Source organism: Podarcis tiliguerta (assembly GCF_965153285.1).
Source record: "Podarcis tiliguerta genome assembly, chromosome: 11".
Lineage (NCBI taxonomy): Eukaryota > Metazoa > Chordata > Lepidosauria > Squamata > Lacertidae > Podarcis > Podarcis tiliguerta.
The window spans coordinates 35,434,246-35,455,572 of record NC_139544.1 but is presented as its reverse complement, the minus strand read 5'-3'; the positions used below and the strand labels follow the sequence as shown (position 1 = coordinate 35,455,572).

The following is a 21,327-nucleotide window of genomic DNA, read 5'->3' as shown; positions in this document are numbered from 1 at the left end:
CGCACGGAGCTATCAGAAAGGTTTTTTTGGAGAGAGGGCAGCAGGAAGAGGTCTGCGTGTGCATCAGGATGAGCACCCTTGCTGTTAAGTTGGGGGTGAACTTATCAGACGACACAGCGATTCTTCAAACAGCTCTTGTTTATTCACAGGCCAGAACAGAACTGAAGGGTTCAGCCAGCCTGCTTATATAGAGCTCCACTAAAACGCAACAGTAACCATTTTCTGTAACTATCCAATCACTGAATGTCACTTTTGATTCCTTATTTGCATATGTGGACCTGAGTGAAAACTATCTACAGTATCCCCCTGCTGGCCCAGGGTGAGAACTTCAGTACATAACACTTGCCACATCTTGTTTTCATCAAACCTCCAATACTGCACTTTGTACTTAGCACACGCCCAGCCCTGACACAGTCTGCACAACTCCCTTGTCTAGTATGATGTTCGCATGTCTAAGGCTGCATCCAGTGTTAGTCCTACTCAGAGTGGACTCTGTTTACCTTAGCTTCATTAATTTCAATGAGTCTACTCTGAGTAGAATTTGGTTGGCTGTAACCAATGCTTAAAAAAAAAATGTTTTGGGGCACTCTCATTTTCCTATTCTTATTGAAATGCTGCCCCTCAATGAGGCCAAACTTAGATTCACAAAATGTTTAGGGGGTATGCGTACCCCTGTGTCCCCCCAGAAAAAAGCAAAGGCTGTAACCCATAGTCTGCATGCACACACATACACGATCTGCAGCCAAGCATAATTAAAAGTCTGAGCCAACTCCCCCACCCCCACAAAAAAAACCTATTGGACTCAATAGTCTATTTACATTGTTGTTGTTTAGTTGTTTAGTCATGTCCGACTCTTTGTGACCCCATAGACCAGAGCACGCCAGGCACTCCTGTCTTCCACTGCCTCCCGTAGTTTGGTCAAACTCATGCTGGTAGCTTCAAGAACACTGTCCAACCATCTCGTCCTCTGTCGTCCCCTTCTCCTTGTGCCCTCCATCTTTCCCAACACCAGGGTATTTTCCAGTGAGCCTTCTCTTCTCATGAGGTGGCCAAAGTATTGGAGCCTCAGCTTCAGAATCTGTCCTTCCAGTGAGCACTCAGGGCTGATTTCCTTAAGAATGGATGGGTTTGTTCTTCTTGCAGTCCATGGGACTCTCAAGAGTCTCCTCCAGCACCATAATTCAAAAGCATCAATTCTTTGGCGATCAGCCTTCTTTATGGTCCAGCTCTCACTTCCATACATCACTACTGGGAAAATCATAGCTGTTTACATTAGGCAACTCTGAATGTTTATCACTTCTAATTTGTTTGGTTACACTGAATCATGGAGTCTGACCGCTTATAAAGTACATCTAAGCTCTGCCTCCTGTGTCTTCTCTATTGGAAAAGCTACAATCTCATCTGGTTTGAGTGAATGTACCAATGCATTCTTTTCGAAAAGGGTTAAATCACATTCCTGTTTCAGAAGGCTCTTGTCAGACAAAAACCCCAAATTAATGACGACAAATAAGTTAATATCTGCCTCAAGAAATATTATTAACATTATTATATACTAATAAAATAATTGGGACAACAATATGTAACATTTACATATATATACAGTCCTCACTGGAACAAACCAGATCTCTGGATAAACATTAGTTTTAATGTTAACAGCGGCCAAAAAAACCAAAAAATAAATCCAGTTTGAAATATTTTGCATGATGCAGCAGCAAAGTGCTGTTCTAGGCTGCATCAACAGAAGTATAGTGTCCTGATCAAGGGAACTCTAAAATTCTCTGATTCTTTGATTTTATATAGCCTTTAATATAAGAAACAGCATAAATATTTTAGAGAAAGAATGGCATGGACATTAAAGACGTGAACTGTAAACAAATATTCACATCTTTGTCATGCAACACCTATATTTATTAATACTGTACCACACACTGTAAAATTCTATGCTTGAGACAAATTTTTCAGGCCACTAAAAAGATTGGTAGCATTACTGCTTGTTGTCTGACTGCTTTGTTCAAGATCAGACTGCTTCTTATAGCACAGGAGATCCCACACCTGCTTTTGACACTCTGAAGAGGCATAATAATAAATTAAGGGATCAACGCAGCAGTTTATGGTACCAATGCAGACCGCTAAGCTATAGGCAAAATACAGAATTTCAAGGGGTTGATCAGGTGAGATGCGCAAGTTGTGCACTAATAATAGGACATTTGTAGGGCCAAAACAAATAATAAAAGATGACAAGACTGCTACAGACAGGAGAATGGCACGTCTCTTTTTAGCAGTCTTTGTAGCAACACTGGATGAAGAAAGTTTCCTTATAATGCACACATAACAGGTGACAGAGATTAATAACGGTATAAAAAAGAACAAAATGGATAATACAGAAAAGTTATACCGAAATATATCCATAATAACAGAGATATCTAATGTATCGTGACAGGTCGTAATATTTAACTGGGATAATCTCTGTGTTTGCTCATTGACAAGCAGAGGTATCACCCCAGCTATAGCCAGAAGCCAGATGAGAAAGCAGACCAGCGAGGCCCGTCTTGCTGTGCGCCAGGACAGGGACTGCATTGGATACACCACGGCCAGGAAACGGTCCACGCTTATCACCATCATCAGCAGGACGGAGCAATACATGTTGCAGTAGAAGGCAGCAGTGACAAAATGACACATCACAGGCCCAAAGATCCAGTTGTTTCCAGAAAAGTTGTAGGCGATTTTAAAAGGAAGCACACTCCCAAAGAGGACATCGGCAGAAGCCAGGTTGAGCATGTACACCACTGCTGGCTTCTTAAGCCCTATTTTGACCACAAACATAAGGATTGCCATAATGTTTAAAGGAAGGCTCAGAATAACCACAGCAGTGTGGAGTGAAGGAACAAAGCGAGTCATCCATGGACCAGTCAAGTATTTCTCAGCTTGTTTTGTGATAGCCACTTGGTTTATGGATTGATTGTAGTTGTTCAATGTATCAATAGTAATTATTTCTTTATCATTAGCATTTATTTCCATAGCAGGGAAACTAGCAAAAGAAAGACCCTGGATGTCGAAGGATGAATCTGAAAGATGAAGCAATATGTAAATCAAATCTATGAATACATGTATAGCTAATGTTACAAACATCAATGCAACCACGCTAGTTTACTCATGTGACTATGAATTCAGATTAAATTATTGAATTACACATTTGGAGCTTAAAAAATTATTGGTGTAGCCGAAATTTACATATTTCCTATTGCTACTGAGAAACTTCAGCTATTCCGCCGATCCTGAAAATGTGCAAAGTAACCTTTAGACTATGGGGTCTACCAGCAATACTTGCTGGTTTTTGAAACCAAATACACATGACATTAGCCACAATGCATCTTCATCTTGCAGCTTCTCAAGAAGTATTCCTGTTTGATGTGCTTTCCCTCAAGCCAGCTTCCATCAGCTCGAAAATGGAAACTGGAGCTCAGTGCGGTGAAACAAATCTGGTAATAGACACCAGGTGAAGACATCCCTGCCCCTTCCCTGGTGTGTGCAGCCCTCTAAGAATGTGACTTGAAACTAAGGGAGACAGGGACAAGTTGCTGTGTTTCATGCTGCTAATGTATACATAGTCATATTCTGACATTGCCTGTGTACACACCATACATTTAAAGCAAAAGGTTTCATCAAAGAATCCTAGGAACTGTAGCATGTTAAGGGTGCTTGGATCTCTATCTCTTTGAGGGGAGAACTATGGCCAGCTTTTTTTGCCCAGTCTAATAGAGACAGGTTTATTTTTAGCGAAATAAAAGGTCTTATGCAGTAAAGAAATCCTTGATTTTCTGTGAAGTACATCACCTCCTTGCTCAAATATCAGAGGCAGATTGTGCAAGAAGAGACACTCTAAATTCTTTAGGGTAGGAATTTTAGAGCAACCCCCCCCCCCCAAATGCTTTATTCATTGTTCTTCCGATCTTATGTTATGACTTATGCTCTTAAAATGTTGCGGTCACTTAGAGATTTTTTTTAAGTGCAAGTGACGGATAAACTGAATATTACCACTGAGAAGTACATTTTTTCCTAGTACAAGGATATTCTCTCTCCTCCTTTACTCTTGCTGCTTCTGCATGGTTTTTCTTCCTTAGCACAATCATTCAGAAAGATCAGAGACAGTGAAATTTCCCTGAAACAATTGCACATTGCATATGCCTTGCTTTAACTATGAATATTGAACCATGGAGAAAGTGTGTTGGGTTGTACTTACTTTTTGCTCTTGCTGTGCTGAATAAGGTGAAGACCATACTAAACAGAGGAAACAGGATCTTCAGAGAGGGGTCCATTTCTCCTCCAGCGGCGAACCTCATCTTTTGGTTCCACTAGGTCTCTAAGAAGAAACTGAAGGGATCTGCCTGAAAAGAAGCTTCCTTTATTTCCTTCCTGAGATCTAAATCCACTTGTCATCTCCTTGCCTATTTTGGGCTTTAATGTTAGTTTATCTGTAGAAGAAGCTGAGCCAACCCACTCCGTCATAACACCACTTCATCCTATGTGGACCAGAGGGTTCTTGATTTCTTCTTTCTGGCTATTCCCCAAAGCACCAAATGGAAGCCCTCAGACAAGTCTTCTGTTTTCTTTACTTTTCTAAAAGACTCTTCCTAAAAGCATTCCTGGAAAGCCCATTATGTCGCATTAATAGATGAAAAAGCATTTTTTGTGGTTTTCGCCACAATATATTAAAAAGCAAAATTTGTATTTTTTCACCATCCTAAATACGTTCTCAGTGGATAAAGTGCTTTACCATTAATCAACATTAGGCTTGAATGAATGTTATATGAAATCCGGGTTGGGGAACCCTTTTTCCACCCAAGGGCTTTCCTCCCTTTTTCGGAGGGCCACATGGCCAGACGGGGAGAGGTTAAAAAGTGGGTGGATCAACAATGGTAAATGTTAACTTTGTGCTGTAGGCTATTTTCAACACACACTCACACATTCCTCTGTGGCAAATATTGCCCTGCTCGGGGGAAAATCTTAAGAGTGCCTTGTATGTAGCACACCTTTAGCATACCCTCCACCATTCCTCAGATGAATATAGGGACGTTCTATTCCACATGTCAGGGAATCTGATCCCTCCCTCTCAAGGCAGACTGCCAGCAATAGATAGACAATAAGTTCTTACTGATGTATTTTAGTCAATGTTCAACAGAGAGACTCAGAACCGTTGCCTCTTGGGTTAATGGTATTGATCTGAGTAATCTCCTCCCCCTTGCTTTCTCGTCAACAGCACCCCCCTCCTTACGGTGGCTGCTTAGGGCCAATCGCCTCTTAGCTCTCTGCTCTCCTACTTCAATTGCTCGCTGGGCCTTTGGAGAAGGGGGGTCTGGAATGCTCTCTAGTGATAATGTGTCAGCCCGCAGTTCCTGCTCTGCTTCTCCCATTATTTTCCAGCTTCCCCCCTCATCTAACTCTGACCTGTGACCCTCTGCAAACTACTCTTGTAAATCTATACTGTCCTCCTCTTTTTGGGAAGGTTCACCACTCCTCCTCCGATGTCCAGTCCCTGACACCACATCAGTATCACTGCTTGAGCATTTCCTACTGGTGCAGTACAAAATTTATGAAAAGAAACACGCAAATCTGCAGTATTTTAAGCACAGAAATCTTTGAATTTATGTATTACGTTTAGGGAGGCCTGTGGGGAAAAGAAAACCCCAAATCAATAACTACAACTATATGTGTGTGTTGTGACTATGTGATGTCATCATGCATTTATGAGCATTTTGGAAGCATGATAACTTTGAACAACTACTATTATTGCAATTGTGCAGGTGTATGATATGGCGTCTCCCAATGAACTGATGCAGGCTGACAAAAACACACATACTCTTGATGGCTGGGGGAACAGACCGGGCCAAGATAGTGCAAAGCATCTCCTCCCTGCTTAGTCCTCTGTAGATCTGCTCCCCCAATGTTCATCCTACGCAGAGTAGACCCATTGAAATTAATGGACAAGTCTAACTTGGGTCCATTAATTTCAGTGGATCTGTGCTGAGTAGAATTTTGTTGGCTAAAACCTATAGTCTGCACTTGCACACGCACACACACACACAAACATGTAGGCAAGCGTAATTCAGATTCTTAGACAACATAAACTGGATTCAGTGGTCTGCATACATTAGGCAACTCTGAATGTTTATTACTGCTAAGTTCTTTGGCTACATTTAATCATGGAGACTGACAAAAAGCTATGCAATACACCAAAGCTCTGTCTTCTCTATTGGAAAAGCTACCATCACTGCCATCTCATCTAGTTGCGTCCCTCTGAATCAGGGGTAGGGGACATAAGACCCGGGGGCCGGATGCGGCCCAAACACCTTCTCAATCCGGCCCACGGACAGCCCAGGAATCAATGTGTTTTTACATGAGTAGAATGTGTCCTTTTATTTAAAATGCATCTGTGGGTTATTTGTGGGGCATAGGAATTCATTCACCCCCACCCCACCCCCCAATATAGTCTGGCCCACCACATGGTCTGAGGGACAGTGGACCGACCCACGGCTGAAAAAGGTTGCTGACTCCTGCTCTGAATGTACCAACACGTTATTTGCAAACAGAATGAAATCATATTCCTGTTTCAGAAGGTTCTTGCCAGAATCCTCCCATTCCTGGCTTATTGGGTTCAGTTGTTGCAGCCTGGGGCCGTTGCAAGGAGGAAGTGGAAGCACCAGGAAGATTCTGTGTCGGGTCAGGCTCTTCAGAGCTGGGTGAGACTTGGAGCTGCGGTGAGGGGCTGGGAGCTGTGGGTGAGGGGAGGAACTTCCAGAGCAGACTAGATGGAAGGTTCTGGGAGTCTGGTCCACTCTGGAAGTATTTAAAGGGACCCCCTCCCCCGCTGCTGCCCCTCACTCCAGTTCAGAGCTGATCTCCCCACCCAGGCACACTTTTAATAATTTCTGTTGATTTGTTTCCAATACACTTTTAAATTGTCGTAACTGTTGTCGTGTAACAGCACTGCTTCTTTTTCTAGAAAAAGATGTGCCAGAACTCACCATGAAGACCTCCCTTGTTCTCTTATAATAGTAATGGTGCCTACCTGAGAGGTGCCAGAACTGAGTTTCAGTGAATTCCTGCTAAAAGAAAATGCCCTGGGTAAGATGCATTGAGCTAGTTCCTTAAAAGGGAGGTGTAGAGGAGGGGGCAGCTCATAGGGGATGATGAATAAGAAGAGTTTGGATTTGATATCCCGCCTTTCACTCCCTTTAAGGAGCCTCAAAGCGGCTAGCATTCTCCTTTCCCTTCCTCCCCCACAACAAACACTCTGTGAGGTGAGTGGGGCTGAGAGACTTCAAAGAAGTGTGACTGGCCCAAGGTCACCCAGCAGCTGCATGTGGAGGAGCGGAGACGTGAACCCGGTTCCCCAGATTACGAGACTACCGCTCTTAACCACTACACCACACTGGATCCCCTTGAGGGATCTTGAAGGCAGCAATTTCTGTCCAGAAGTCCAGCTTGTGGACTGACAGGCCATGACACTCCCTGCCGGTGGCCAGGGGAAGTTCATTGGATAGCAGTTCATGCCAGGGTGAGTAACCATGATGGTCAAAAGCAGGGGTCAGCTAACTTTTTCAGCAGGGGGCCAGTCCACTGTCCCTCAGACCTTGTGGGGGGCCGGATTATATTTTGAAAAATATATATGAACGCATTCCTATGCCCCACAAATAACCCAGAGATGCATTTTAAACAAAAGCACACATTCTACTCATGTAAAAACACCAGGCAGGGCCCACAAATAACCCAGAGATGCATGTAAAAACACGCTGATTCCCAGAAGGTCCGCAGGCTGGATTTAGAAGGCAATTGGGCTGGATCCGGCCCCTGGGCCTTAGTTTGCCTACCCATGGTCAAAAAATAAGCTTATCAAACAGCAAATGGGCTATGTGATCACATGGATTCATGCCTGATGCCTTCATCAAACCTGTTGCTCTGTAATCAGTAAAACTGTAGCCTAATTCTACCCAACTCAGGCTGGTTTTTCCTTATCCATCTCGCCACTACATCCAAGCACGGATCCAGAGACTGCCCAGCCTCCCCCAACACAGATGTTATGGAAAAAGAGACCTTAGTGTCATCAGCATATTGATGCCCCCTTGCCCGCAAACTCATAATTACTTCATATAGATGTAAAATTTCAACAGTTCAATTATTATTTGTTAATGTTATGGAAATTATAATGAGAAAATAACAAGACAACAATATATAATATTTATTTCTATACAGTCACCATTGGGGCAAATCACGTCTAGACAGACACTATTTTAACAGCAGCCGCAGAAAAACCATGGTCTGATACCTTATTCTGGGAATATAAGAAAAAGCATAAGCATTCTAGAGAAAGAATGTGTGGACATTAAAGAGAGATGCTGTAAAATAGGTGGCATGCAACAACTAGGTTTCCGAATGAGTATTACTGTACTGCAAACATATTTAATGTAAGATGCTATGCTTGAGACAAATTATTCGGGCGCTTAAAAGGTTAGTGGCATTGCTGCTTGTTGTCTGACTGCTTTGTGCAAGAGCAGAATGCTTCTTATAGCACAGGAGATCCCACACCTGCTTTTGACACTTTGCAGAAGCATAATAATAAATTAAGGGATCAATGCAGCAGTTTATGGTACCAGTGTAGACTGCTAAGATGTAGGCAAAATACAGACTTTCAAGGGGTTGATCAGGTAAGATGTGCAGGCTGTGCACTAGTATTAGAACATTTGGAGGACCAAAACAAATAATAAAAGAAGACAAGACTGCTACAGACAGGAGAATGGCACGTCTCTTTTTAGCAGTCTTTGTAGCAACACTGGATGAAGAAAGTTTCCTTATAATGCACACATAACAGGTGACAGAGATTAATAATGGTATAAAAAAGAACAAAATAGATAAAGCAGAAAAGTAATGCCGAAATATATCCATAATAACAGAGATATCTAATATATCGTGACAGGTTGTAATATGTAACCGGGATAATCTCTGTGTTTGCTCATTGACAAGCACAGGTATCACCGCAGCTATAGCCAGAAGCCAGATGAGAAAGCAGACCAGCGAGGCCCGTCTTGCTGTGCGCCAGGACAGGGACTGCATTGGGTACACCACGGCCAGGAAACGGTCCACGCTTATCACCATCATCAGCAGGATGGAGCAGTACATGTTGCAGTAGAAGGCAGCAGTGACGAATCGACACATCACAGGCCCAAAGATCCAGTTGTTTCCAGAAAAGTTGTAGGCGATTTTAAAAGGAAGCACACTCACGAAGAGGACATCGGCAGAAGCCAGGTTGAGCATGTACACCACAGCTGGCTTCTTAAGCCCTAATTTGACCACAAACATGAGAACTGCCATAATGTTTAAAGGAAGGCTGAAAATAACCACAGCAGTGTGGAGTGAAGGAACAAAGCGAGTCATCCATGGACCAGTCAAGTATTTTTCAGCTTGTTTTGTGGTAGATTGATTGGAGTTGTTTACATCATGATTACAATATGCAGGGAAAGCAAAACGAAGAACGGGAGATGTGGAATCTGCAATATGTAAATCAGATATAGAAATGGCCATATTAACAATGATACACAAGTCAATACAACTCTGGTTTACTTATGAGAATATTAATTCAAATGAAGTTATAGATTTGGCTAAACTTAATAGGGTACAGTGGTATCTCAGGTTACAAACACTTTGGGTTACAGACTCCGCTAACCCAGAAGTAGTACCTTGGATTAAAAACTTTGCCCCAGGATGAGAACAGAAATTGTGCGGCGGCAGCGGGAGGCCCCATTAGCTAAAGTGGTACCTCAGGTTAAGAATGGTTTCAGGTTAAGAAGGACCCCTGGAACAAATTAAGTTCGTAACCAGAGATGCCACTGTATTTTTAAAATTACTGGTGTGGACAAGCTACAATCCATCTGTATCCCATTGCTTCATGAGAAATACTCTCATTCAATGTGCATTCCCTCAAACTAGATTCCATTCAAATTGAAAACAGAAGCCCCGATTAAGCTGAGGTACGAACTGCAATTCAGCTCAGTGAAACCAATCATTATATTCTATTATTTTTGTTTTGTTTTTAAATGATGCAAGTCACTTGGAGACTTTTTATGTGTCTGATAAACTGAATATTAAAAATATTTGGATATAACCACTGCAAAGCAGATTTCTCCCCATATTTCAATGATATTCTCCCTCCTCTTTTAAAACCCTTCAACTTGGTTCTTCCTTCATATAACAATCATTTGGAAAAGTAAGAGAAAGTGAATGTTCCCTGAAACAATTGCACAATATAAACACATTGCTTTAAATATTAAATTGTGGAGAAAGGATGTTGGGTTGTACTTACTGTTTGCACTTGCCGTGCTAAATATGGTGGAGACTACACTGAGGAGAGAAAAGAGGATCTTGAGGGAAGCGCCTGGTTCTGCCTCAGAGGTGCACCTCATCTTCAGTTCTGCCTAGAAGAAATTGCAAGGATTTCCCTGAAAATCAGCTTATTTTGCCTCAGAATACAGACCCCTCACTGAGATCTAAATCCAGCTGTCATCTCCTTGTCTAGTTTGGGCTTGAATGTTGCAGAGTCAACCCCAACTGTCATCACATTGCTTCATCCTAGAAGCAGCAGAGGGGTTTTTAAATCTCTCTCTTCTGCTCAATTCCCAAAGCGCTATATGAAAACTCTCAGGCAACTCTTCTGCTCTCTTTACTTTTCTAAAAGATGCTTCCTAAAAGCAAATAATTTCTGGGAATTGCATTATGAGGCAAGTAATTGATATAGAAGCAATTGTTGTGGTTTTCCATTTATCCATTTTCAGCAAAAAAAAAGAAGTTTTAGGACTCCTAAATAACATTAACAGATAATTTTTCATTTTATTATATATTTTCTCAGTGGATAAAGTGCTTGACTATTAATCCACTTTAGACCTGAATGAATGTTAGCCGTGGGCGTAGCCAGGATTTTTGCTGGTGGGGGGAAAGGACATTTGTTAGAACCATGCTATCTGTGACATGATGGGTCAGTTAGTTAAGTATCTTTATTTATTTATTTGAGCTGTTCCCCCTCTGCCTATGCTCATGATGTTAGCTGAAATCAGGGATAGGGGACCCTTTTCAAGCTGCAGGTCACACACTCTTTTTTTCCCTGGTGTAGTTGTGGATGGGGCAAGAGGCTACAGAATGGGCTCCAGTAGGTGATATTCATTCAGAAAGAGAAAAGTAGACATAGTCCGCTCCTTCACATTTGTGGGGAAGTGACATTTGGAGGTGACATTTGTGTTGAATTGCAGTCAAATATAACTAGCAAGCATGGAGTTCATTAATGCATGAAGGGGTTAAGACTACAGAAATGCATTCCTAGACTCAGGTTATGCCCCTCACCTGGGAGGAACTTAAAATTCCTCCTTATTTGTTCTCTTTCATCATGTGAACTCACTGCAATCGGGCGTGCTTGAACTCGCTTGCTACAAGCTCAGACCATATGCTTAGATGTCTTGAACACACCAGCCCAAAGCCAGGAAGTACAGCTTGAGAAGGCAGGCAGACAGGCAGAAGAAGAACAGAGAGACTTGCAGACTTCGTTCTGCCTGGATGCTGAGGTCCAGTGCTGAGGGCCTTCTGGCAGTTCCCTCAGTGCGAGAAGCCAAGTTACAGGGAACCAGGCAGAGGGCCTTCTCAGTAGTGGCGCCCGCCCTGTGGAACGCCCTCCCACCAGATGTCAAAGAGAAAAACAACTACCAGACTTTTAGAAGACATCTGAAGGCAGCCCTGTTTAGGGAAACTTTTAATATTTGATGAATTATTATATTTTAATATTTTGTTGGAAACTGCCCAGAGTGTCTGGGGAGGCCCAGCCAGATGGATGGGGTATAAATAATAAATTATTATTATTATTATTATTATTATTATTATTATTATTATTCTCAGACATCTGGAACCAGTGGGCTGACAACTCCCCCCTCTGAAGCTGGCAGGAATGCAGCTTATCACTCGGGGAGGTGAGCTGGAGGGAAGCCAGCTTTCTCAGGAATCACAGTCACTCACGGCACAAGGGAGGGAGAGCAGTTCGTCCCCGGAAGGGGAGGTAGCTGACCCCATCAGTCCCAGGGATAGATGAACGGGGAAAGTCCAAGACAGAAGACGACCCCTGAAACGTTAGGGTCAGAGGTTCTGAGGCATCTGATCAAGATTTATATTTTAAATTGAGCTTAAAAATATATATTTGCAGATGCTTGCTTCATGCCAGACAGAAAAGCAGCTGGCTCAGTACTTTGGCAATTGTTTTATTTTCCTGAACAGGGCCCCTCATTGACTTATGTACCTCAAAAGTTATAGAAAGGAAATTACAGGCTGGGAGCAAAGGTCATGCAGATTGTAGAGTGCAGTCGGGCTGCAGGGGCACAGGTTAAGAGTTGTAAATAGTTTATCTATGGGCTTCCCATCAGCCATATTTTCCTAAGGTTAAAGGGCAAAGAGCTAAAAATAGCAGCTGGCAGGGAAAACCTAAGGGGCTGCTCTAAAAAGTTGCTCTTAGGAATTACTTTTGAAACTGTTTTTACTAAGTTCTTTTCTGCTAAAAATCTATCTAAATATATTGACTTTAATGTAAGTATACAAAGGATTTAGAAAGTAAGAAATGTTAGATTCTTATATTAGATTCTTATTTCATTGATGGTGTGTGAGAAGGTGAACTGAAGATCTCTGTTTATGACAAAATTTAAAACCATGAGCCATCTGTTTTAGCCATCTGCTCCTGTTGCCAGGGGCAGAAGAGCAAAAGGGCAAAAGAGCAGAAGGCCAAAAGAGCAAAAGGGCAAAGGGTGATCTGGTAATTAAGGTGCCTTGTCGAGGCAAATGTAAGATATATGATAGAAGGAAATATAGCTCTTTGTCTCCCATAAAAGGTAATAGGAAATGGGTGTATCTTTTATGATTGGTTCTAGCAAACAGCCAATAGGAATTTCAACCAGGCTGATTGGACAGAGGCAGCCAAAGGAGGAGTAAGGAGGCTGGGCTGAGGAAATATAAGTGCTGGTCACCAGGGCTGGAGTGTGCAGCGCTTTGGTAACCATATACCACTGTGCCAATCATTTATTTGTCTGACAAATAAATTATTATTTTAATTTTTCTATTGCTGCGTTGAATATTTCATTCCAGCTAAGCATTAACCACAAGCAGGGTGCTACAGTTCAGGATATTCTGCAGGAGCCGGAAAGATTTTTCAGGAGAGTCAATTTGATTGTGATGTATGGTTGCTCCGAGAGGTGCCAGAACTCACCATGAACACAATGGTGCCTACCTGAGAGGTGCCAGAACTGAGTTCCAGTGAATTCCTGCTAAAAGAAAATGCCCTGGGTAAGAGGCATTGAGCTAGTTCCTTAAAAGGGAGGTGTAGAGGAGGGGGCAGCTCATAGGGGATGATGAATAAGAAGAGTTTGGATTTGATATCCCGCCTTATCACTACCCGAAGGAGTCTCAAAGCGGCTAGCATTCTCCTTTCCCTTCCTCCCCCACAACAAACATTCTGTGAGGTGAGTGGGGCTGAGAGACTTCAAAGAAGTATGACTGGCCCAAGGTCACCCAGCAGCTGCATGTGGAGGAGCGGAGACGCGAACCCGGTTCACCGGACTATGAGACTACCGCTCTTAACCACTACACCACACTGGATCCCCTTGAGGGATCTTGAAGGCAGCAATTTCTGTCCAGAAGTCCAGCTTGTGGACTGACAGGCCATGGCACTCCCTGCCGGTGGCCAGGGGAAGTTCATTGGATAGCAGTTCATGCCAGGGTGAGTAACCGTGATGGTCAAAAGCAGGGGTCAGCTAACTTTTTCAGCAGGGGGCCGGTCCACTGTCCCTCAGACCTTGTGGGGGGCCGGACTATATTTTGAAAAATATATATGAACGAATTCCTATGCCCCACAAATAACCAAGAGATGCATTTTAAACAAAAGCACACATTCTACTCATGTAAAAACACCAGGCAGGGCCCACAAATAACCCAGAGATGCATGTAAAAACACGCTGATTCCCAGAAGGTCCGCAGGCCGGATTTAGAAGGCAATTGGGCCGGATCTGGCCCCTGGGCCTTAGTTTGCCTACCCATGGTCAAAAGATAAGCTTATCAAACAGCAAATGGGCTATGTGATCACATGGATTCATGCCTGATGCCTTCATCAAACCTGTTGCTCTGTAATCAGTAAAACTGTAGCCTAATTCTATCCAACTCAGGCTGGTTTTTCCTTATCCATCTCGCCACTACATCCAAGCACGGATCCAGAGACTGCCCAGCCTCCCCCAACACAGATGTTATGGAAAAAGAGACCTTAGTGTCATCAGCATATTGATGCCCCCTTGCCCGCAAACTCATAATTACTTCATATAGATGTAAAATTTCAACAGTTCAATTATTATTTGTTAATGTTATGGAAATTATAATGAGAAAATAACAAGACAACAATATATAATATTTATTTCTATACAGTCACCATTGGGGCAAATCACGTCTAGACAGACACTATTTTAACAGCAACCGCAGAAAAACCATGGTCTGATACCTTATTCTGGGAATATAAGAAAAAGCATAAGCATTCTAGGGAAATAATGATGTACGTTAAAGACAGATGCTGTAAAATAGGTGGCATGCAACAACTAGGTTTCCGAATGAGTATTACTGTACAGCAAACATATTTAATGTAAGATGCTATGCTTGAGACAAATTATTCGGGCCGCTTAAAAGGTTAGTGGCATTGCTGCTTGTTGTCTGACTGCTTTGTGCAAGAGCAGAATGCTTCTTATAGCACAGGAGATCCCACACCTGCTTTTGACACTTTGCAGAAGCATAATAATAAATTAAGGGATCAATGCAGCAGTTTATGGTACCAGTGCAGACTGCTAAGATGTAGGCAAAATACAGACTTTCAAGGGGTTGATCAGGTAAGATGTGCAGGCTGTGAACTAGTATTAGAACATTTGGAGGACCAAAACAAATAATAAAAGAAGACAAGACTGCTACAGACAGGAGAATGGCACGTCTCTTTTTAGCAGTCTTTGTAGCAACACTGGATGAAGACAGTTTCCTTATAATGCACACATAACAGGTGACAGAGATTAATAATGGTATAAAAAAGAACAAAATAGATAAAGCAGAAAAGTAATGCCGAAATATATCCATAATAACAGAGATATCTAATATATCGTGACAGGTTGTAATATTTAACCAGGATAATCTCTGTGTTTGCTCATTGACAAGCACAGGTATCACCGCAGCTATAGCCAGAAGCCAGATGAGAAAGCAGACCAGCGAGGCCCGTCTTGCTGTGCGCCAGGACAGGGACTGCATTGGGTACACCACGGCCAGGAAACGGTCCACGCTTATCACCATCATCAGCAGGATGGAGCAGTACATGTTGCAGTAGAAGGCGGCAGTGACGAATCGACACATCACAGGCCCAAAGATCCAGTTGTTTCCAGAAAAGTTGTAGGCGATTTTAAAAGGAAGCACACTCACGAAGAGGACATCGGCAGAAGCCAGGTTGAGCATGTACACCACAGCTGGCTTCTTAAACCTTAATTTGACCACAAACATGAGAACTGCCATAATGTTTAAAGGAAGGCTGAAAATAACCACAGCAGTGTGGAGTGAAGGAACAAAGCGAGTCATCCATGGACCAGTCAAGTATTTTTCAGCTTGTTTTGTGATAGATTGATTGGAGTTGTTTACATCAGGATTATATGCAGGGAAAGCAAAACTAAGAACGGGAGATGTGGAATCTGCAATATGTAAATCAGATATAGAAATGGCCATATTAACAATGTTACACAAGTCAATACAACTCTGGTTTACTTATGACAATATTAATTCAAATGAAGTTATAGATTTGGCTAAACTTAATAGGGTACAGTGGTATCTCAGGTTACAAACACTTTGGGTTACAGACTCCGCTAACCCAGAAGTAGTACCTTGGGTTAGAAACTTTGCCCCAGGATGAGAACAGAAATTGTGCGGTGGCAGCGGAAGGCCCCATTAGCTAAAGTGGTACCTCAGGTTAAGAATGGTTTCAGGTTAAGAAGGACCCCTGGAAGAAATTAAGTTCGTAACCAGAGATACCACTGTATTTTTAAAATTACTGGTGTGGACAAGATTTACATTGCTATCTCTTCTCCCTGACTTTCCCTGTTCCAAATGAGAAACTTCAGTGTATGGTTTTACATGAAAATGTGAGATAATAACCTTTAAACAAAGGCCGATGAATCTTTTGCTGTAATCTGGAGGATAGGGGATCACCCTTTAATGCTTTACAGCCCAACAGCATATGGAGGACCATGCATTCCCTGTCTTAGACTTCTGACTAGGCTTTTCCTGCTTTTAGGCTGTTTACACATTACTGTTTATTCCTGCTCCAGTGTACTTTCACCATCAGTGTTTGAAGCCAGGTACACAGGATGTTAGCTACAAAGCTACAATCCATCTGTATCCCATTGCTTCATGAGAAATACTTTCATTCAATGTGCATTCCCTCAAACTAGATTCCATTCAAATTGAAAACAGAAGCCCCGATTAAGCTGAGGTATGAACTGGAATTCAGGTCAGTGAAACCAATCATTATATTCTATTATTTTTGTTTTGTTTTTAAGTCACTTGGAGACTTTTTATGTGTCTGATAAACTGAATATTAAAAATATTTGGATATAACCACTGCAAAGCAGATTTCTCCCCATATTTCAATGATATTCTCCCTCCTCTTTTAAAACCCTTCAACTTGGTTCTTCCTCCATATCACAATCATTTGGAAAAGTAAGAGAAAGTGAATGTTCCCTGAAACAATTGCACAATATAAACACATTGCTTTAAATATTAAATTGTGGAGAAAGGATGTTGGGTTGTACTTACTGTTTGCACTTGCCGTGCTAAATATGGTGGAGACTACGCCGAGGAGAGAAAAGAGGATCTTGAGGGAAGCGCCTGTTTCTGCCTCAGAGGTGCACCTCATCTTCGGTTCTGCCTAGAAGAAATTGCAAGGATTTCCCTGAAAATCAGCTTATTTTGCCTCAGAATACAGACCCCTCACTGAGATCTAAATCCAGCTGTCATCTCTTTGTCCAGTTTGGGCTTGAATGTTGCCATACATCAACAGAAGGGGCAGAGTCAACCCCAACTGTCATCACATTGCTTCATCCTAGAAGCAGCAGAGGGGTTTTTAAATCTCTCTCTTCTGCCCAATTCCCAAAGCACTATATGAAAACTCTCAGGCAACTCTTCTGTTCTCTTTACTTTTCTAAAAGATGCTTCCTAAAAGCAAATAATTTCTGGGAATCGCATTATGAGGCAAGTAATTGATATAGAAGCAATTGTTGTGGTTTTCCATTTATCCATTTTCAGCAAAAAAAAAGATTTAGGACTCCTAAATAACATTAACAGATAATTTTTCATTTTCTTATATATTATCTCAGTGGAAAAAGTGCTTGACTATTAATCCACTTTAGACCTGAATGAATGTTAGCCGTGGGCGTAGCCAGGATTTTTGCTGGTGGGGGGAAAAGGATGTTTGTTAGAACCATGCTATCTGTGACATGATGGGTCAGTTAGTTAAGTATCTTTATTTATTTACTTGAGCTGTCCCCCCTCTGGCTATGCCCATGATGTTAGCTGAAATCAGGGATAGGGGACCCTTTTCAAGCCACAGGTCACACACTCTTTTTTTCCCTGGTGTAGTTGTGGATGGGGCCAGAGGCTACAAAATGGGCTCCAGTAGGTGATGATTAAGACTACAGAGAAATGCATTCCTAGACTCAGGTTATGCCCCTCACCTGGGAGGAAGTTAAAATTCCTCCTTATTTGTTCTCTTTCACCATGTGAACTCACTGCAAGAGGGCGTGCTTGAACTCGCTTGCTACGAACTCAGACCATATGCTTAGATGTCAGGAACACACCAGCCCAAAGCCAAGAAGTACAGTCTGAGATAGAAGGCAGGCAGACAGGCAGAAGAAGAAGAACAGAGAGACTTGCAGACTTCTCAGACAGCTGGAACCAGTGGGCTGACAACTTCCCCCTCTGAAGCTGGCAGGAATGCAGCTTATCAGCTCAGGGGAGGCGGGCTGAAGGGAAGCTAGCTTTCTCAGGAATCACAGTCACTCAGGGCACAAGGGAGGGAGATCAGTTCCTCACTGCAAGGGGAGGTAGCTGACGCCATCAGTCCCAGGGGTAGACGAATGGGGAAAGTCCAAGACAGAAGACGACCCCTGAAATGTAAGGGTCAGAGGTTCAGGATATTCTGCAAGAGCCGGAAGGATTCTTCATAAGGGTCAATTTGATTGTGATGTATGGTTGCTCGGAGAGAGCGGTCAGAGGCTAACTGCTTGTAAGCAATAATTTTTTTGTTAAATTACTTCTTGCGTGCTGTTTCTCTAGCCGGCAGCCGGCCAGCTCCTGACATTAGAGCTATTTCACTATATCTTGTATTCCAAGATTTCTACCTGTGTTTTTCTTGCTGTTGCATGGAATAACACATGAATCTGACCTTTGGAGTTTTGTAAGTAAAGCATTTAAACTTACTAAATGGTGTGGTCTATTCACTGAGAGAAGAGTAGAAATGGGAAAGCAATGTTTGCGGACTAAATGGGATATTTAAAATAAGGTTACCAGATTTTTTTCAATGAATCCAGGGACGCAATAAATAAATAAATAAATAAATAAATAAATAAATAACATTCGGGACGTTGATGCTGCAGCATGAGCCTGGGCAGCCCCTGAGTTGTTGGTTCTTCGGTAGTGGTAGTGGTAGTGGTAGTGGTAGAGAAGCGGTGCATGGTGGGTCAGGCATGGAAGGTAGAGAAGGAGGGCCGAGAGCGCAATGCCTCCCTTCCCATCGGAGCAGCCTCAGTCCAGTATACCTGAAGGAGCTATTCTACCCCCATTGTTCTACCTGGACACTGAGGTCCAGTGCCGAGGGCCTTCTGGAGGTTCCCTCACTGTGAGAAGTCAAGTTACAGGGAACCAGGCAGAGGGCATTCCGGTAGTGGCACCCACCCTGTGGAATGCCCTCCCGTCAGATGTCAAAGAAATAAAAAACTATCTGACTTTTAGAAGACATCTGAAGGCAGCCCTGTTTAGGGAAGCTTTTAATATCTGATGAATTATTGTATTTTAATATTTTAATATTTTGTTGGAAGCCACCCACATGGGTGGGGTATAAATAAATTATTATTATTATTATTATTATTATTATTATTATTATTATTTCTTTATATGTTGCCCAGCCCTTTCTTATATTCAATTTTGCCCCACAAAAAATAGCTTTTAATGGGGAGAACCACCATGGTGTTTTCTGCTCTAACAATTTTTTGTATTTCTCCCATACCACATATAGTGACTTTTTCGCTAGATGGTTCGGGAATCCTCTGTGTACTTTAACTTTTTCATACCATAGATACGCATGCCAACGAAATCTGTCATCATGACCCTCCAAATCTAAAATATCTGTATTTTGTAATGTTATCCATTCTCGGAGCCAGCAAAGACAGGACACCTCATAATATAACCTTTAATCTGGCAGGGAAAAGCTGTCTCTATCTTTAGAATCTATTAATAATTTATGCTTTATTCTTGGCTTCTTCCCCTGCCAGATAAATTTTGAAATATCTCTTTGCCATTCCTTGAAGTGTCCTGCCCTGCTGATCACGGGTCCTGATTGAAACGAAAACAACATTCTTGGCAATACATTCATTTTTACCACAGATATCCTCACCCAAAATGATAAATTCATCCTTCCCAAACCTCCAGATTTCTCTTTACTTCTTTTCAAGTAGATAAATAATTATCCTTATAAACATTAATATTATTTGCTATCAACCAAACTCCTAAATATTTAACTTTTTATCTATTGTCAACTCTGTAATATTTTGTAGACCTTTTTGGATGATGCTCTGTCATATTTTTCACCAGCATTTTCATTTTACTCTTATTCAGCTTAAAGTCTGCTACTTGACCAAATTCATAAATCTTCTCCAATAACCTTGGTAAACTTGCCATTGGGTCTTCTACTGTTTAAACCAGGTGCCTTACTAATAATACTCCCATCTCAATATGTCACTTTCAGAGAGGCATAATGTCTTGCCCCCATTTCATAAGAGCAGATATTCAATGCCATAGCAGTGCAAAGTATTTTGTCAGGTATGCTGGCAAGCAAGGGAGCTTCCCGTTCTCTCCGGTAGCTTCTGATAAGAAATAACGAGCCTTTGGAAGGTTTATAGTCCATTTTATTTACAACAACATACTGAGAGCAGCACCAAGCTGTTCCCCTTCATGGATGGCAGTTGCTCACTCTAAGTCCCCTCCCCTTCTGCAACAAGAAGCACGCCACGGGCCACCTGTCCCTCCCTTGTGCTTCCGTTGTTCCTGGACCCTTTCAGTCCTCCGAGTTCTAGGGGAGGGAGGGACTTTTCCTCCACTCTCTATTGAAGAATGTCCTAAAGGCTCCCTCCCTCCTGGTTGCCTAGCTACTATCTCAAAACTGTGCAGCTCTTTCCCCGACTGAGCAGCTTCTGAACTGCTGGTCTCTCTGATTCTGGGAATGTGTTAAGGGGGGGGGGTGCAAATCCTCCCCCTTGCTCCTTTGTCAGAGGCTGCTCTGTCTGTGCCTGAATTCCTTCACCCTCAGAGTCAGACTAGTCTCTGGCATCCGATTCAGACATGTTTAAATGCTCTAGAGACTATCCTATAGAAATAAATACATAGACATCAAAGGCTGTGAATCAGTATCCACCTCTGTGACATGCAAAACCCAATTTTATGAATGAGTACATTACATCAGATATAACTGTGTGGTTGCAAACCACCTTGAGATTTATACAAAAGGCAATTAATAAACGAATAAGATAAAATGCTATGCTCTGGACCAGGGTCCTCAAACTTTTTAAACAGGAAGCCGGTTCACTGTCCCTCAAACGCTGTTGGGGGCTGGACTACAGCTTTTAAAAAAAGGATATTTACGCGGCAGTCTCCTCTATTTTTTACCCAAGGGTAGACCCACTGACATGACTGGCCATGCCCAACCCGGGTCCATTCATCCAGCGGGCCTGCCCTCTGTGTAAAAGTTAAGTTGACATCACATCCCACCAGAGCGTAACAACTCCTGGGTAAGTACGCACCATGCAACGGTCACAACAATATTGTGGCAAGTCTCTGTGTGCGTGCACAAATCTTCTTGCAACGATCATCCCCTCTGCTTTGCATGCTCTGCTTCGTCGCAGGGAGGTGGAGAATAGCCCAAGCCTGGTTACCTGCAACGGCAGCGGCGCCTCTTTCTTCTCATACAGTGGTACT

The 21,327-nt window shown here is 42.4% G+C and overlaps 3 protein-coding genes across 3 annotated transcripts; all 3 read right to left on the bottom strand.

Annotated features, from left to right (window-relative positions):
• Nucleotides 1–1,795: 1,795 nt before the first annotated feature.
• Nucleotides 1,796–4,560, bottom strand: LOC310660251 (proteinase-activated receptor 1-like). Its single transcript, XM_083404570.1, has 2 exons — nucleotides 4,241–4,560; nucleotides 1,796–3,065 (listed from the first exon to the last, which is right to left on the bottom strand). Exons 1-2 carry the CDS (start codon nucleotides 4,338–4,340, stop codon nucleotides 1,939–1,941), a joined length of 1,227 nt encoding a protein of 408 aa, XP_083260696.1. The 5' UTR covers nucleotides 4,341–4,560; the 3' UTR covers nucleotides 1,796–1,938.
• Nucleotides 4,561–8,394: 3,834 nt separating this feature from the next.
• LOC310659970 (proteinase-activated receptor 1-like) lies at nucleotides 8,395–10,535 on the bottom strand. The gene is made up of 2 exons (XM_083404247.1): nucleotides 10,355–10,535; nucleotides 8,395–9,542 (listed from the first exon to the last, which is right to left on the bottom strand). The coding sequence occupies exons 1-2, from the start codon at nucleotides 10,452–10,454 to the stop codon at nucleotides 8,458–8,460; spliced, it is 1,185 nt and encodes a 394-aa protein (XP_083260373.1). The 5' UTR covers nucleotides 10,455–10,535; the 3' UTR covers nucleotides 8,395–8,457.
• Nucleotides 10,536–14,619: 4,084 nt separating this feature from the next.
• Nucleotides 14,620–15,692, bottom strand: LOC310659992 (proteinase-activated receptor 1-like). Its single transcript, XM_083404318.1, has one exon. It carries the CDS (start codon nucleotides 15,664–15,666, stop codon nucleotides 14,707–14,709), a length of 960 nt encoding a protein of 319 aa, XP_083260444.1. The 5' UTR covers nucleotides 15,667–15,692; the 3' UTR covers nucleotides 14,620–14,706.
• Between the last annotated feature and the right edge of the window lie 5,635 nt (nucleotides 15,693–21,327).